This window comes from Hipposideros armiger, unplaced genomic scaffold, assembly GCF_001890085.2.
Source record: "Hipposideros armiger isolate ML-2016 unplaced genomic scaffold, ASM189008v1 scaffold_133, whole genome shotgun sequence".
NCBI classification, from domain to species: Eukaryota; Metazoa; Chordata; class Mammalia; order Chiroptera; family Hipposideridae; genus Hipposideros; species Hipposideros armiger.
In genome coordinates this window covers 1,685,298-1,704,223 of record NW_017731483.1, presented here as the reverse complement: position 1 = coordinate 1,704,223, position 18,926 = coordinate 1,685,298, and the positions used below count along the sequence as shown (strand labels likewise).

The following is an 18,926-nucleotide window of genomic DNA, read 5'->3' as shown; positions in this document are numbered from 1 at the left end:
AGTAGCAGTGGAGATTGACAGAAGTAATGGATTAAGATAGGATTTGGCAGTAGAGTCTGCAGGACTAGTGCAGAACTTCTTAGAGAATGTCCATTGATCTAATAAGATTGCTCTAAGGCTGGATTCGTTCAAGTCTTCAGCTAATATTATTTGTTGAGTGTGTACTATATGCCAGGTGCTTTTCCAGGTGCTGGGATACAGCAGTGAATAAAGTATAACCCTCCCTTCTCCCATGTTCCCATGAAGCTCACTTTCTAATGATGGGGTGGCGTTTGTGACAGAGATAGGAATAGCTGGACATCAATACCTGCTTCTCTCCCTCACCTGGGCACATAGTAGGACTGTTCTTCCCTGTCCCTCTGACTCAGGCATGGACAGTTAACATGTTCTGGTCAACGAAATATGAGTGGAAGTGATGTGAGACACTTCGGAGTGGAAGTTTTAAAAGTCAGTGCACACTTTGCCATGCATTCTTTCCCTTTGTCACAAAAACTGCCCCAGAAGGTGCCCCCGCAGCTGTGTCCTGGAGTTAGGATGCTATGGGGGCAAGCTACAGTTGACCCTCCCTGGACAAGTATTATGATGAATAAAGAACCTTTACTGCTTTAATCCACTGAGTTCTTTTTTTGTTGTTACTGCAGCAAAACCTAGCAGACCCTGACTAATACATATTCTTTTTCACTTTTTTACCCTCTTCAGGACATTAAATCAAAACTCAATCCCAGTTCATACTAGTGTCTCAGTACAGTGACTCAACCTGAAAACCAAGTGTCTGGAGGCACGTGTCATGGAGAAGATGCTGTTGGTGACAGTCCACTCTGTGTGTGTCTAATCTTGTCCATCAGACTGTAATCCTTAAGGGAGCCTGAGCGCAGCACACGATGGGCCCCATAATGAAGAACTCTTGGATTACACGCCCTTTACAAAGAGGTAGATTGGTTGGAATTCTCCCACAAAAAAAGAGGGAAAGTCTCTGTGGGTATGATAGCCCGATTTTCTGCTGACATGAATGTGTGGAAAAAGCATAAAAATTTAAAGGCTGTATTTGCTCAAGAATTGGAATGGCTTTGCCTAGACACACAGTGGTCAGAAGATGCCAGTATCACACACAATTTTCCAGCTGTTCTTCTCCATGGCACGTGAGAATTTCTAGTAAACAGCCACCCCCTGGAGAGCACTGGACCGATAGAGGCCAGAGTTTCCCAGCTCAGGGCTGTCCTCTGGTGCGCATGGTGGCGCTGTGTCTTTTCTTTGGTGTCCTGTGGGGCCTCTGGAGTCCAGGTGCCTCCTGAAGGCACAAGGGACGCCAATGAGGAACATGAAATAAGCTGCAATCACTCACGTATCTAAGATGCCTCTGACAGGAGGTGCTCCCGAAACACGCTGTGGCTAGTGGAGCCCTTCTCTCCGTATGTGGGGCCCACAATGCTGACCGCAGCCAGGGCTGAGCCAGGACCCGTGCCAGAGGGAAATGTCTACGGACAGCCTTACAATGCCTCTCTGGTGTATTGTTGTAATTAAATCTCACCTAGTGTTCTCATTTTAATAACATAACCTGGAATTTACATCTTGCCCCCTCTCCCAAAGGGCCTGAGGCAGTACACAGTAAAAGCCTAAACATGTAGGACAGTTAAAAAAATAAAGACAATCAGGGCCGGCCGAGTGGTGCATGGGTTAAGAGCTGGCTTGGGATGCCAGAGGGCCCCGGTTCAGATCCCACATACGAGGGCCAGTGACACTGCCCTCTACAGCTAAGATGCTGAACAACAGCTCAACCTGGAGCTGGGCTGCCGTGGGTCGCTGGCGACGGCGTAGGCTTCAGTCCCCTGCTGCAGTGGGTTGCCATGGGCTACCGTGTGTAGCCAGCAGCCAGCAGCCACCGTGAGCAGCCGTCCAGAGGCTGGCGACTGATCTGCCTCGCCCGGGAAGAGCGCAATGATGGTGCCAACTTGGGCCAGTGAAGCAACATCCTCCACAACTAGACTGAAGAACAAAACGACAGCAACTTGTCTGTTCCCCTTCCCCAGATTCCCCAGCGCTGTTCCCATCCCCCAACTCCCCAATAAAATCTTTAAGAAAAAAAAAAAAAGACAATCAATAGCAGAGATAATCTGAGGAATCTGAGATAAGATGGTCACTGCCCGGTGTTGAATTTGGCTCCAGCACTCTGACAGCCAAGGTTAAAAAGAACACAGAATGGCTTATTCTGTCACTACTGCCTGATTGCCTGATGGAAGGAAGGAAGTAGACACAAGGTCACGGGAGAGCACAGCCCATTTCCTGGTGCTCCACTCCACTAGGATCTTCCTGTGGATCTTTATCTCAGGGACACCAAGTCACAAACTGAACAACAGTCCTTTATAAAGAAGATGCTGAATCATTCTTCAATTGGCAGCGTTAGCCCCATAAGCGGGCCCTCGATAAAAGGTGAGGGTGTAATATTAAATTAAATCTCAACTCGGCAAAGACATTTCTTGGAGAAGCTGGCTTAATGGGCCCAGACAGATGGGCTGAAGTTGGACATATGGAGGCATGGGGAGAAAGTTCCCAGGTGAAGGGAACAATTTATTCAATAAATATTTACCAAGCACTTACTCAGAGCCAGGACCTGCCAGTGGGTGCGGGGGACACACAGATGGCCTTGGCCTCTAAGGAGGTCATGGACTAGGAGGGGCCAGGTGCACAGACAGATAATTAGTAATGTTGTGACCAGATGAGGGGGGCAAACAGGGTGAGGTGGGGGCCTCGACAGAGGCATCCAAGGCAGCCTGCTGGTCTAAAGGCTCCTGGAGAAGATGCTTCTGAGCTGTCTCTTGAAGGTCAAGGAAGAATTTTGCACATGAAGATGGCATACTGGTGTGAGAAGGAGGGTGTTCTGGGTAGAGGAGACAGCATGTGCAAAGGCATGGAGTAAGGGAGAGCGTGATGCTTTGAAGTGCCAACAGCTCAGGGTAGCTGAGCACAAGGAGTGAGGAATGGGGCTGAGAGATGAGATTGGGGAGGGAAATGGGGCCAGATCATTGAGGGCCTCCTGAAACACCGAGTGTGGGCTTCTCTAGCTGATGGGGAAGATTTTAAACAGGAGAATGACATGCTCAGAGCTTCAGATGGTGCAGCCCTTTCCTGAGAGGAGTGAGTCAGGCTAAATGGGGCGGTCCTCAGCTAACAGACCCACCCGAGGTCCTTGCTGAGTACTATACCCTGCCTGGGACTTGGTTGGCATCTCACCAGCCATCCATGACCGCACGGATGACTATGAATTACAAAGACCTGTTCCATTGTCCAGGGCTGTCAGTGATGGCCCATCATTTGCAATGTGACCTTTAGCATCGAAGCCTTCGGGACGCCAGGCTGCCTGTGAGCAGCCCACAGAGCTGCCTGGACCCTTAGTACTTACCTCACCCTGGCTATTCTGATATCTCTTTATTTCAAAATGAATAGTGGGAGATGAGATTTGGACAAGCTTTATGAAGAGACCAGATGTTTTCAGAAAGTGTCTGCTTTAGAATTGGATTTTTTTTTTTAGAGCAACGATAGAGGGAGGTAAACTTATTTAAGAGTTAAACTTATTTAAAACTCTATGTATTGCCTCTTCCAACATCTGTTTCCATAGAAACATCGCTGGAATAAGCCACCAGTTTCAAAGCCAAGTGTATGTAGTCCATGACTTCCAAATCCCCCATTTGCTTCCATAAAAAGGACGGTACAGGCATGGGATGGGGAGGGAAGTTTGAAATACGCCTCGGTCCCAAACTGCCCTTAACCTGGTTGTTGCCCAAACGGCCAGAAAGCCCCAGAGCCCAGAGTACAGGGAGTTCTTGATGTAGGCTGCTTGACAGCCTTCTACCATTTCTGTAAGTGCACGCCACACACATGGCTCCTGTGGGTGATTGCATGGCACATACTTCCATCTCCTGCTGCAACCTGCCTGGGAAGCAGGTGGGGGAAGGCTTCAGGGAGTCCAGGTGTTCTCGGGGTGCCGCCTCAGGGGCTGCCCTGTGGCTCTCCTGGGTGTTCAACGTTCAACGACCTTATGTGTTATTCGCCACTTTCTCTCTGTTTGAAAACATTTTCAGACTGGTCAAGTGGGGGCGTAGGTGGTGGCCTGGTATAGAATGAAGGCTTGGAAAAACAAATAAACCACCCTTCCACCTAGATTCACAGGCTGTCTTCACAATATCAGTATGCACTGCTTTTACTTTTGGGGGAATTATTTCAAATTATTTTCGTTAAAAAAAAAATCCCATATGGGGGTGTGCGTGTGTGTATGCACACACATAGGCAGTGTCAATTCTTGGTTTTCATCTTCCTTGGTCTAAAAACAGCATTTGACACACTTTATCAAAACTTCTTCCTTGAAACACTGTCTTCATTTGGTCTCCTAGACACCAGACTCATCTGATTTTCTTCCTATCTCTGTGGCTGCTTCTTACAGGCTCTTTCCCTTCTACCTCCCCAGTCTCCAAACATTGGCATGATTGAGGGTCTGTCCTTGATCTGCTCCTCTTCTCCGTCTGTATGCCCCTGCCCACCAGTACTCTCATCCGTGGCTTTCAATGTCATCTAGACCCTGACTGCATCCAAGTTCCCATCTTCAGCCCGCACCTCTCCCTGAACTCCAGACCTGTAATGTCCAACACCTACTCACCATTGCCACTAGCAGAGTCAGGTATTCAACAAAGGAGAGTTTTTTCCCCTTTGTTCCCAAGAATACAAATTATATTTGAAAACATTTTTAACATACTTGGCAGATTTATCCACATCTGCTATTAATATACCTGAAATGCAGAAACAGCCCATCAGACTCTATAAAGCAGAGGGAGGAAGCGCTGAGATGCAACGAAGGAGCACTGTGCATGGGGCCAGGGCACGGGGAAGGGGCACCTGTCAGTCCTCGCCTTGGTCTGGGGCATTTGTTCTGGAGACTTCCTTCCTTCCTCAAATTTCCCCTGTGCATGGACAGCTCTCTCCTGTGCCCCTGTGCATGGATGGCTCTCTCTCCTGGCTACCCCTTTCCTTTCTGACCACCCCTTTAAAGTCCCCTTCCCTGGCTTTTCCTCCTGTTCCCATCTCCACTTAATGATTCCTTGGGCTCCAGTCAGGACATCTTCACTTTTCATTGTACCACTCTCTGGGTGGCCATTCTCTCAGCTCTCATCCTCAATGTGTTAGTCGCCCCTCCCCCTAAGTCTCTATCTACTGGACAATGCTCCCTTGTGCTCTGGGGCCTTGCATCCAATCTTCCAAGCCCATCTGCTCAGAAATGAACCCCTCACATTCCCTCCCAAGCCCCCTCCCCATTCTGCACCCCGCCTCAGTGAAGACATCCGCCATCCCCCACCCAGTCAGCGATTTGGGCATTGCCCTTGCTACCTCCCTGTCCCCATCCCTTAGGGTCAATCAATCATCAAATCTTGTCATGTCTGCTTCCTTAATATCTCTCAAGTCCACCTACTTCTTTCTGTTCCTGCTGCAACTGCCCTGCTGTATGTCGCCATCAGCTCCTTCCTGGATTATTGCAAAAACCATCTCTGGGTCTCCAGCCTCGCCCCTCTATCTGTTCTCACCCTGAAGCCAAGGCAAATCTAATCATGTTACTTCTCTGATTAATAATCTTTAATTTTGAAGTTTTAACTCCTCTGCTTAGCACACAAGTTCCCTGATGAACCAGGCTCTACCTGCATCATTTGCACTTCCTGTCACCTCCCCAAATATATACATATATATTTTAACTCTATATAAAAAAATGATACATTAACATCATACTTAATAATGAAAAACTAGATGCTTTGCCTAAAATTGGGAACAAGGCAAGGATGCCCTTCTCACCACTCCTATTCAACAGTGTACTGGGAGTACTAGCTAATACAAAAATAAGACAAGACAAGAAATAAAACATATACAGATTGGGAAGGAAGAAATAAAATAGTCTGTTTGCAGATAACATGATTATCTATGTAGAAAGTTCCAAAGAATCAACAATAACAAAAAACCTCCTAGAACTAATATGCAATTATAACAAGGTTGTAGAGCACTAGCTTAATACAAAAATCAATTGCTTTCCTATATACCAGAAATGAGCAATTGGAATCTGAACTTAAAAACACAGTACCATTTACATTAGCACCAAAGCCAAAATTAAATACTTAGGTATAAATTTAACAAAATATGTACAAGATCTACATGACGAAATCTACAAAACTCTGCTGAAAGAAATCAAAATAGATCTATATAAATGGAGAGGTACTCCATGGTCATGGGTAGAAAGACTCAATATTATTACGATGTCAGTTCTTCCTAACTTGGTCTAGTGAGATTCAATGCAATCTCAAACCAAAAGCAAGTTACTTTGTGGATATCAACAAACTGGTTCTAAAGTTTATATGCAGCGGCAAAAGACCCAGAATAGCTAACACAATATTTTTTTTTAATTTTATTTTAGCTAACACAATATTGAAGAAGAACAAAGTAAGAGAACTGACACTATTTGATTTCAAGACTTATTATAAAACAACTGGACCAGAATCTGCATTTTTAACAAGATCCCTATGGGGCTGACATACACTAAAATCTGAGAAGCACTGCCTAGATAAAGCTGGCAGTTCTTCAAAATAGAGTTATTAAGTAGAAAAAAAGTTGGAGAACAGAAAAGGTCATAATCAGTTCCTTTTATAAACTAAAGAAAACCAGACCAATATCAGAAGCTCACAAATGTTCAACTTTATATTATTAGAACTGTTTCACTAAAGATACATTGTATATACATAACTTTTATCAATTTTTAGAGACTAAATAATTGATATAGAAGGGTGTGTCTGTAAATAAAAGAATGTTACTTTTTATTTTCATAATAAAAGACTTATTATCAAACTGTAGTAATTCAAGGCAGTGTGGTATGAGTGAAAGAACAGGCAAATAGATCAACGGAACAAGATAGAGCCCAGAAATAGACCTATAAAAATATAGTCAACTGATCTATCACAAAGACACAACGGCAATTTAATGGAGAAAGGTAGTATTTTTGACAAATGGTGCCTGAACCACCAGACATGCATAAAAATTAATCTAGACACTGACCTTGCACCTTCCACAAAAATTAACTCAAAATGGATCATAGGCCTAAATGTAAAATGCAAAGCTATAAAACTTCTAGAAGATAATAGGAGAAAATCTAGGTGACCTTGAGTTTGGCAATGAGTTTTTGGATGCAACACCAAAAAAGCATGATCCATGAAAGAAAGAACTGATAAGGTGGTACTTCATTAAAATAAAAAATCTCTACTCTGCAGAAAACAATGTTAAGAGAATGAAAAGACAAGCTCTAGACTGGCAGAAAATATACCTGGCACATAACAAATGCTATAAATATTCATTACAAAAAATGAATGAGGAAGTGGCACCGGGATGCCTCCAGTAGGACTTCAGAGTCTGATTTTAATTTCCCAAACACTTACAGGTACTCTCACTGGGAGAATTACCTCCACAGGTCCTTCCTGTTGTTCTCAAACTCTTCATCCTATTTATTTTTTAGAATTTATGTGATCTAAAGTAATCATGCTTATTTAGCTGCGTTTTTACTATCTGTCCCCCCACCACCCATAGCCTGGGAGCCATGAGATCCAAAGCCCTGGGTGCTGTGCTCGCCTCTATCACCCAGTGGAGGATGTATGTGTGTGGGGGGGGCTGGGCTGGGCATGGGGAGACTGCTCAGGTGTGGCCCTGTCCTGGGGAAGCTGGTGGTCCAGCGGGGTGGGGCGGGTCAGGGATGCACGCAGGACAGACGAACAGTGTGTTAAGTCCTGACAGAGGAAAGTTCAGGACGCTGGGAGCAGGGAAGAGCAGGAAACTCAGGGACACACCCCCATAGAGGTAACTCAGGGGCCTGGTACTGAAGTTCATTTACTTGTCAGAGAAGAGGTTCTGTAAGGGGGGAAGGATGGTCAAAGGCTTGAAAGAGAAACCCACAGCAAGGCCTGTGACTGGGACCCTGAGGTGTTCAGCATGTCTCGAGCAAACTCACGTTACCTGTGGTAGGTAGGGGAAGAGGGAACAGACCACAAAGATCTTTGATCACCTCTCCCCCAAGTGCAGACTTTCTCTCTTGCTGGAAGACCTGGAGAAAAACAGCCCCTTGAGGAGAATTTAGGACACCTCATCCCTTGAGCACGCTGTTCAACCATCACGCTGTGTCTGACAGAGGAGGGTCTGACAGAAATCAACTGACAGCTTAGTGGTGTTTGGTGGAAAAACGACAATAAACCGACAGGCCTGTGGGTTGACAAATCAAAGGGTTCTGCTACCATGGCAACAGAGTGACAGGGCAACCCTAAAATAAGAGGAAGAAAAGAAGACAGGCCAGAAAAGGTTCAGAGAGAAATCTCAGCAGATAACTGGAGGGAAACACAGTGACAGGGCATTTGGGTGGAGAGCCAGAGCTGGCTTTCCTCCAGCCACGCAGTGGAAAGTCTAGATGCCCCAGGGCAGGACCCTCCCCCTTCCTAGTCTCAGTTTCCTCATCTACACAGAGAGGCACTTCCACGTCACCCTGCGGCTCCTCAGGTTGAGAACCATTGCCCTGGAATGTCTGGCATGGACTAGGGTTCTATGCACAGAACTTCAACAGCAGCAGTACTTATTACAGAAAGGAAGAGAGAAAGGTAAGACGGATGAGATAGTAAACCATCTCTTATATGAATCATACTGCACAAGGCCGATCTTTAAATGGTCCAGGGGGGGACAGGCTTCCTGGATCTATTTCCAGAGCCTGCTGACTCAGGCTGACTCCAGCCTTGCAGCCTCTCACCACCACAGCGGAGCCTGGGGACCCCCCCCATGAATACTGGGCCCCCACCTTAACCTTGAGTGGAGGCAGCAGCGCCTGGTCTCCTGGCTGCCCTTGGGCTCAACATGAAGCCAGCTGGGTCTGGTTGCTGTCCACCCACCCCAACTCCGCAGCTTCCCATGGGCTCTGTCTGACTGGCCCTCTTCCCTCTCTATATCCTGGGCCCTCAGTCTGCCCATTATTCTAATTTTAATCCTTATCTGTAGTATATGGAAACACCGCCCTGTCCTACCCACTTCACAGATCTTTGATCAATGACCAAAGGCCGATGAAAACCCCTAAAACCTGCAAAGCATTGAAAGACAGGGTAGGGGAGTGGGTGAGAGGGTAGTTGGTGGTGTTGCCACTGACCTGCCGGGTAACCTTGGGTAAGTTACATAACCTCTCTGGGCTTCTGTTTCCTCATGATTAAAATGGGTGAAGGATCGCACCTATTCCATAGAGTTAGCGTGAGGATTTCAGTGAATTTACACACAAAGCCGGCTATCATCACCATCATTATTACCATTATTATCATCACCCCAGGCTCTCCCTGCCTGGGGTCCCATTTAGTCAATGGCAGCTCTTCCTCCAGTTGATATCCTGTCTGGGTTTCCAAGTCCTGGGGGTAGGTGTGGAATTCCCTTGGGATGGAGTGGATGGCTGAACTGCTCTTTTGCCAGCTGTGCAGATGAATGGTGACCAGGAGTCACCTCCCTTCTGGAAAGAGCCCGTCTTCCCAAGTGACCTCGGCTGCCCCCTGACCCATGGGCACAGCCAGTGGCTCTGTAGGGTTTGCTTCCTCCCAGGATGTACACTTAAGGCCACGATATGGAGGCACGCAGCCCTAAATCTCCCTCCTAAATCCATGCCGTCAGAAACGGCCACGTCAGCCACGCTCCGATTGCTGGGGCCAAGGAAACCCTCTGTCTGTTTCCAGACAAAGGAGGCTGGGCATCTTATTTCTAGAAAACCTTCTTGCCCAGAAGGATAAAAATCTCTATCCCCAATGCACAAAATTACCATTTCCGGTTTAGTTTAAGAATTCACACTATAATCCACAAAAAGAGTTCTCTAATAATGCAGCAGAAGAACTAGAGAAAATTCCAGTTTTCTCAATAGGATTCGCTATGCCGTAGGGAAATCATAGCACACAGCGCACCCCGTTCAGCCAGCTGTCTTCGACAAAGGGCTGTTTAACTATCCTGAGAGAAAAGCCAACAAACGTACAACTCCCCTAATCTTGAACTTCCCTAATCGGGAAGTGTTCTAGGAAGATCGTTCAGTGAAGGGCAGGGCCAAATGCAATATGCATTTAACAGGACTTTGATGGAAGCGCCTTTATTTTAACAACAATTTCTGATATCAAATGTGTGAAAAGAAATCTATTGTTCATCACTTTGAAAATCATACAGTAACTGGAAGGAGCTATCAGTTTGCTTATTCCCCAGTAGCACTTGTTAGGGAACTTATTTTAAAGAAGAGAATAGAAATGCAACGTAATTTCTGGGCAGATAGAGCATCAGGGCCCATGTGGACCTGTGGTGACTTCCCTGTGACTACCCTGATTTGTTCTCAAGAAGTGCACCTTGGCCAGTGGGGGAGATGGGCTGCCTCACTGTCTTCGGGTTTCAGAAGCAGCATCCTGCAGGTCTCCCTCCTGCTGGTGCCTGGCGCTTACCTCCATGCTGTACCTCTCCACCGTCCTTCTCAGGGGGTCCACAGCCTGCCAGCAAATCAGGATACACAGGTCAATCAGCAACATGCCCCCCACAATCACAAGCAGTTTCTGGTCCTTGATGATCTGCAGAGAAGGCAAGGGCAGAAGAGAGTGGACATGAGAGAGGTTCCCCCAGACGGAAGCTGAGTGGCCGGGTTAGGGGAGTGACCATCACTCCCGTTTCAGAATCTCCAGAGACTCTTCACCACACACAGGATAAACCCAGCCAAGCTCCTTTGCTTGGCATTCAAGGCCTTTCCTGAGCTTGACAGACCACTCCCCATCCACACTGGTGCACTTAGTGAAGTCTGACAACGGCTAGCCTGGGGCCTTGCTGTGCTTTGTACCCCTCACGCTTTTGTAGGGGCTGGTTCTTTTGTCTGAAACACTTTATTCTATCTGGCAAACTCCTAATCATTCTTAAAGACCCAGATTCATTGTCCCCTCCTCCATGAAGTCCCCTCTCATGCCCACAGCAGAACAAATTACTCCTATAGCACCGTCCACATACTTAATTACCAGGAGTAGTAATATTAACGACAAAAAGAATAGCTAACATTTAACAAACACTCCCTGCCTCTTTATATACATCATCACCTATATAAAGACATATTATTATTATTCCCATTTTACAGATGAAGGAACTGAGGCTAAGTAATTTGCTCAGTGTAATACTGCTCTAAGAGGTGAAGCCCAGATTTGGATCAAGTTCCTCCTGTCTCCAGAGTCCATACCCTCCAGTATTTGCAGCACTCGCCAGGCGTTATGTTGAGGTGTATACACATCTGCCCTCCTCAGTAAACTGGGAAGCCCCTGATAGAAGAGGAGCCTTTTTTATTTATTTGTGCATCCTCAGTACCTAGCAGGGCCTGCCATGCTGCAGGTAGTTTGATGGATTGGATTGAGGTGAAGTAATATAAAAGAAGAAATAGAACTTCTAGCCCTCTCTGCAGCCTGAGATATTTTTATTACACTGTGAAATTCCCACCCCGCTTTCTGTCCGTTTGATGGGGATTGGCCTGGGGACAAACACTGTCAGTGCCAAAGCTAACTTGTATTTCACTCATTGCATGTTTATGTGCCCCCTTCCCCCAAATTAAAGTGAATGTGATGAAGTAGTTCTGGAAAAGACGATAGAAAAATAAACAAACTGGGGCAGAAGCTTAGGAAATATCACCAGGTCTGGCTTTTAATGATTAAAGCCACTTTTAAAGGAGAAACAGAAACTCCAGGGGCCTCTCTGTGGCTGAACTATGAAACGAACAGGAAGAAAGGATTTCTGAGTCATGGCCAAAGAGATCCAATCCACCAAAGCTGCTTCACCTGGGGACGGGGCGCTGGCTAAGCCTCCTCTTTGAGGTTTCCAGGCGCATCCAGTGAACTGCTGATGCTTTGCAGAAGCCCAGGTTAGCACTTGCCCTATGGGAATGAAGTAACTCTCTGCCAGCCTTGAGAAGAAATTGGGGCACACGGGAAAAATGCCCAAGGAGCTTAGGACTTGGAGGACAGACTGGAGGGGGCCCGTCTGCCTGATGCTCACCCAGGGCTGTTTGAGCCACACTGAGCCTGACCCCTGGAAGCTCTTTTCCCAACCTTTCTGCTGGCATCCTCCTCCCTTCATTTCAAGATTGAGCCTGGGCAGCTTCTCCTCTGTGAATCCAGGCATGCCCTATGCAGGGCATATGTTGCAGCCGTGATCCTGTCAGAATGGAGGCAGGGACCAGCCCGTCTCCACTCTGTGCCCTGGTGCCTTGCGCAGGGGCTGGCTCTCAGACCTTCTTGGGGAATGTGTGGGGAATGGAAGAATATGCTCTCAGGAAGAGGCCTGAAGAAAGTGGCACTGTTGAGCAAGTTCAAGGTCACTGCCTCCTGTCCAGGGCTCAGGTTTTACTTCCTAGGAGGCAGCGCCTGCTGCAGGTTCCTGTCCCTCCCCACTGGACAGCCCCCACACCTTCTCTCTGTGCCTGCTACAAGGCTGAAGGACATCTCACTGGAGTTTAAGGTCACAGCCATCTCCTTGGACATCCCTATGAGGAGCCACTTCATATTTTATGTGTGATAATTTGATTCATGTCTGTCATCTCTACTATGTTGTGAGCTCTGTGCAGCTTGGTGTTTGCTTATCGCCCTATTCTTAGCACCCGCCTGAGCCTGGCATAGAAAAAGTGCTCCATAAGCATTGGCCGACGGATGATGATCTAAGAAAACACGTCCTGAACACTCACACAGTGCCAGGCCCTGTGCTTGGGTACTGGAGACGCAGACTTGGACAGACCTGGGCTCTGCCCTCCAGGGTTGGGAGGAGGGACAGGCTTGTCATGGATGATTACAAGATGGTGCTGGAGGAGAGGAAGTAGCTTCACAGAGGAGGCGCTGGAGGCTACTGGGGGCTGGGAAGAAGGGGACGTCAGGCAGAGGAAGCAGCACTGCAGTATCATAGAGCTGAACGAGCTTTCTGGATGGCAGCTGAGGGGAGTGACTATATCATATCACCCCCTGGCTCAAGAGTCTTCTGTGAGTCCTGGTCACCCACAGGATAAATCCAGCCAAGCTCTGTTGCTTGGCATTTAAGCGGGGCCCAACCACTCCCCAAACACACACCTGCACTTAACCCCTCCCTACTCTCTGGCTGAGTTGTGTGTTTCACCCTCCAGGCCTTCATAGGTGCTGGCTCTTGTCTGAAATGCCCTGTTCGTTCTGTGAGAGGCTTTATGTGGGTGCGGTGGGTTGGGTGTGGCTGGAGAAAGGATCAGCTGGAGGGGGAGAGCTTGTGTGACATACAATGGGGCCTCATGAGGGGCCACTGGAGGTTTAAGCATCTTTAAGCATCGACGTGATGGGGTGCTCTCTGCAGCACTGAGGGGTGGACCCGAGGTGGGAGCCTGTGGTAGGATATGAGTTAGGAGCTAGGGCAGTTGTCCTGGTAAGCAGCGAAAAGCCTGATGCAGGATGGACAGGAGGGTGCCAATGCCACAAACACTGGGCATCCTCCTGTCCATCTGCCCTCAGCTTCTCAGCTCTCTCCCTTTCCCCCAACTTTCCCCACTAATAAGTGCCAGCACCTCCAAATCCCACCTTCTCTGCCACAGTTTTCCTGGCTACTCTTCCCATAGTCTCACTTCCAGGAGGCAGTGACCTTGAACTTGCTAAGCAGTGTCATTTTTTTCCCCCTGGCCTCTTTCTGAGAGCTCATGAGGTATATAGGAGGGTGGCATACCTTCCACTCCAGCACACAAGACCTTGGATTGCACAGTCTATCCTGGACAAGGAGTGGCACACTGAAGGGACAGGGCTGAGAAACGGGGTGGGGCCACACTCAGTGAGTCACCAGCAGGCGGGGGGACCTCCCTTCAGAGTGGATGCAGCACCTCTCCCCACGCCGCCTGAATGGGAGGACACCCATGTGGCACAGCTGGCCTTAAAAGATGAGCACCAGAGCTTCCTTTTCATAAATGTGATAAAGTCTGTCCAATTTTAAGGCTCAAGTATGAAGTCTGAGGTAGCACGAGGCAGCAGAAAGACAAGATGTGGGATTATGTGGACCTGGATTGGAGTCCTGGCTCTGTCTTTTGCTACCTGTGTGACTCTGGGCAAATTTCCTCTCTCATTCTGCATTTGTCATTTATAAAACAGCAAGGAGTAGGGGGAGGCAGGGAGTAGGGAGGCTCATGTATTACCTTTAAAAATGGTGCCAAGGAAAGAAAACGGGTTTTGGACTTAGAAGACTTCATTCTAATCCCAGTTTTTATTGAATGTGATCTTGGGCATGGTGTATAACATTGCTAGGCTCATCTCCTCCTCTAAAACTAGGACTTTTGAGCACTGAGTTGCAGAGTCGGTGTAAGAATAAAATGAGATGATGTATGGAGAGCACATAGTTACAGAGTCTAGCACAGGGAAGATGCTCAACAAATGGTCGCTGTTTGGCTACCGTTACTTGGGTTTTGACAATTAGTGATTCTGTTTATGTGCCTAACAGTGACATCTAGGGGCAAAATGTGATACTGTTCCTCAGCTCTATTAGACCCACAACTAATCATCACACATGGTCAGAAGATTCTGAGAATAAGAGGAGAGGACATGTCTAATTTCTTTTTGGCACCATTTCCAAAGTCTGGCACTTGACCAGTGTTTATGACTGAATGGGTTTAGGCTAAGTAGTTGTGAATTACATTTCATTCATTAATTGCAGAAACATTTATTGAGTGCCTACTCTGAGTCAGGTTTCGTTTGAGGCCCTGGGGATGTAACAGTGGACAAATCACAAATATACTGCCCTCATAAATCATGCATGATAGTGAGGGAGGCTAATTGTGAATAACGAAATAAATGCCCATGCATATACACAATACTAGGTCAAGGGGAGGTGATTTAAAAATAGTCTTTTAAAAAGAAATCTAAAATTTTAAATTTAAAAACCAGCACTGACACGACCCTACAAAGCGTGAGTACCAGGGAATCCTCACCTTGGGCATGGACAACTCTCCAGTCTCGCCTTAGCTTCTCTGACTTCCTCATTTGTCAGCTTTCTCTTCAAAAGCATGAATTTCTCTCTGTTAAATCAGTACATATTGACGCTGTCACACTCTGTTCTCTCCCAGAGGCTCCATCCTCACTGAGTGAGAGAGGGTGGTGAAGGCTCCCAGGGATGAGGAAGCACTAGGTTCTAGAATCTGATTTGAGTTTGAATATTACAACTAGCTGTGTGATCTTGGGTAAATTTCCTAATCCCTCTGAGCCAGCTTCCTCATCTACAAAACGGGGATGATAACTACACAAACCACATTAGATTACCAGAGGTTGGTTTACTTATTCAACAGAGGCCAGCTATAATGAGTAAACGTCACTTCCCATTGTTGTTTAGAGCAGGGGTCAGTAAGCTGAGAATTTGGCCCACTGCTTATTTTTGTAAATAAAGTTTTATTGGAACACACCCATATCCACTCATTTATGTATATGATTGCCTTCATTTTACAATAAAAGAGTTGAGTGGTTGCAACAGAGGCTGTATGGCCTGCAAAGCCTAACATATTTACTATCTGGCTCTTTATAGAAAAAGTTGGCTGACCCCTGGTTTACCAAAAAGGGCATTTCTTTATTTCTTAAAAATAAAGGTATTTTTACTGATTCAGACTGGCCTGTAGCTAGGACCAACTCATTGCTTAGTTCTAGGGACACCATTCCAGGGGAATAGACTACATGATGCCCTTTGAAGTTGTGCAATGCAGTGGCCCTGCCTTCCTGCCATCACTCAGATGACTGATGCTTTGGTGAAAGCCCTCTCCTGACATTTTCCTGAAGCTGAGCCAAGATGAAGATCTGAGGGGATGTCCCTATGTCACTGTACGCAACAGTATCAAGTCATATTTGTAGTGAACTTTCTTTGTCTTCCAACAAAACAAAACAAAACAAAACAAAACAAAACAAAACAAAACAACCAACCATCTGCCCCAGAGTAGAAGATCTCATTTCTGAGTTACTGCTCTCCTCTCAACATTTCAGTTTGGTCCCAGTAAGAGGCAGAATAAATAATAAAGCTTCTCAATTCAAGATTTTATGATTGGTCTTTAGAAAAAAAACAAAAACCTGTCACATGATATAAAAACACTGAATTTGGAAGTATTAAGTCACCACGTGTCAATACATCCTTTAATAGGCTTCTTTTCCTTTAATGTTTTTAAAAATGTCACCATATGGGGTGAAGTTTATGTATGTGCGTTTGGGGCGGGCATGCCATTGTGAGTGAAGGGAAGAGGAGGTGGGAGTCAGGGAAAGAAGAAAAGGATAAAAAGACTGTATGAAACAAAGTGTATGATTGCATTTACAAATTTATATAAATCTAGTATTTGTGTCAGTAAAAAAAATTAAGGGGTCCACTCTAATAAAAAAAGTCTAAACTTAAAAACACAATAAAACACAACAATAAAAACCAACCTTGGCTATGTAAATGGTTGGAACCATGGAGAATTCAATCCCAATTTTGACCTGCAACTGCCACAACCCTTTCAAAAAAATCTGGGTCTCAGGCTTGAGTTTTTGATGGGCATAAGGTATAAATTTCTCTTCTATGCCTTTAACCTCCCCTAATTTGGCTGATAAATGCAGTATTGCAAACCTGCTCCTAGAATAACTAGAAAGCCTAGAGCAAAAAGTTTCTCATACTGGAATGTGTGTTCATCTGGCCTTAATCATTTTCACAACAGACAAAAGTGGTGACCAAATCTGTACTCAGCCTGCAGCAGTTTCTCAGACAAGCCCCTGCGCTGGACCCCTGGGACCACCACCTGCCTGAGCTCTGACTTGCCCAGAGGCCCAGGGGTGCAGTGGGCCCCTGGGCTCAGGCAGTGCAGTGGGGTGTGGCCACATCACAGCTCCGCCCCCTGGGGAGTTTTCAGACAACTGAACTCCTACAGTCTTCCCTGACATGTTTTGTTGCTTGTTGCCAGAAAATCAGAGTGTACTTGCTCACCGATCACATGAGTAATAGAACAGAAAGGCTGGTTCTTTATTACAAATCACAATATGGATGAATCACATATTGACACAAAGGAATTAACACTGATTCTTCAAAGCCAGGATGGAGTTGCCGTAAGTGGCAGAGCCTCTCTCTAACGAGAGCCAGAGTGTGAGGGCCCCAGGAGTCCCTTGGTGCCTCTCACACTTTGACTTGCATCAATATCACCGGAAGGGCTGGTGAGAAATACACCTGTGGGCTCCAACTCAGGATCCTGATTCTTAGGACTGGGGGAGAGGGGACGCTGAGAATTTGCATTTTTAACCAGCTCCCAGGTGGCGCTGCTGCTGATCCAGCCCACACTCTGTGTAGCCTTGATCTAGACCAGAGGCCGTCCACCCTGGTTGCATATTAGTGTCACCTGGAAAAGCCTCCAAACTCCTGGTGCTCAACTCCAGCCCCAGAGAGATGGTTTCAGCTGGCCTGGGCTGGGCTACCTCTCATAGTTTTCAAAGGCTCTCATTTGATTGTAACATGCAGCCGGGGCTAAAAAGGACAGGTGGCGAGGCTTCTCATCTTACAGACAGAAGGGAGTTGTCACAAATGCTGCTGAGGCCCAGCAAGGGGAGGGGCCCTCCATGTGGGCGCAGGCAGTGGGTGGCCGTGTAGGGCTCTCTCCGCCCTCTAAATGCAGTCTGCATTTTCCTAAGGCATTCCAGTGTGGGGCAGGGGCCAGAGAAGGGCGGATACCCCAGCCCCCAACCTGGAGAGCAGCTCCTTAAGCGGCCCTGGCAGGAAAGACACCGGTGGTGAGGCTGACGAGTGAGAGGTGCCACTGGGCACCAGGCAGAATCATAGCTCACGAGACAATGCCATTTCAATATGTCCCCATTCTACAGATAAGGGAACAGAGGCCCTGAAAGATGAAGAGAGTTGCCTGAAGTCCCGCGGCAGGTAAATGGTGAAGCAGAGAGTAGAAACCCGTTCTCCGGCTTTGCTTGCTGGCCCCGCTGCCTCAGGCACGCTTGCTGTCTGCCACAGGTGTCAGGGCTCATAACACAGGTAAACTGGATGACAAACCCAAGTTTGGGGTGAAGAATTGAAACAAAAGATATGATGTTCCAAAGTGGGATGAGACCACAAAGCAGGGTTTGCAGAGGAGATGTCTGTAAACAGGTTATTCCCACATCAGGGGTTTAAAAAGTGTGTGTGTATATGGTGGGGTGTTGCTGGTGAGGCTGAATCAAGGAGAATTTTTGGAAAACGGTGACATGATGTTATGAGACCCACCCCCAGGTGAGAGGATAGGAGGTGGGAATGGTTTCTCCTTGACCTCAAATCAAGAGAGAGGTTTTCCAATTAAAAAATGGGCAGAGGATATGAAGAGGAATTTCTCTAAAGAGGACATACAGATGACCAACAGGCATATGAAAAAATGTTCAACCTCACTTAGCGTTAGGGAAATGCAAATAAAAACCACAATGAGATACCACCTTACCCCAGTCAGAATGGCTATCATCAATAAGTCAACAAACAACAAGTGCTGGCGAGGTTGTGAGGAAAAGGGAACCCTGGTGCACTGTTGGTGGGACTGTAGACTGGTACAGCCACTATGGAAATCAGCATGGATGTATCTCAAAAAACTGGAAATGGAACTACCTTATGATCCAGCAATTCCACTCTTAGGTATTTATCCAGAAAAACCCAAGCATTAATTCGAAAAAAATATATGCACCCCTATGTTCATTGTGGCACTATTCACAATAGCTAAGACTTGGAAACAACCGAAATGTCCATCGGTAGACGACTGGGTTAAGAAACTATGGTATATTTACACAATGGAGTATTGCTCTGCTATATAGAAGGACATAGTACCATTTGCAACAATATGGATGGAACTAGAGAACATTATGCTAAGTTAAATAAGTCAG

At 46.6% G+C, this 18,926-nt stretch overlaps 1 protein-coding gene across 1 annotated transcript in view; it reads right to left on the bottom strand.

Moving 5' to 3' along the window:
• The window catches only part of GABBR2 (gamma-aminobutyric acid type B receptor subunit 2), a 96,322-nt gene that overhangs the window by 41,985 nt on the left and 35,411 nt on the right, over positions 1-18,926 (bottom strand). The window contains exon 7 of the mRNA XM_019649556.1: positions 10,503-10,625. Coding sequence (XP_019505101.1) covers positions 10,503-10,625 — 123 coding nt within the window. The remainder of the gene's footprint in view (positions 1-10,502; positions 10,626-18,926) is intronic.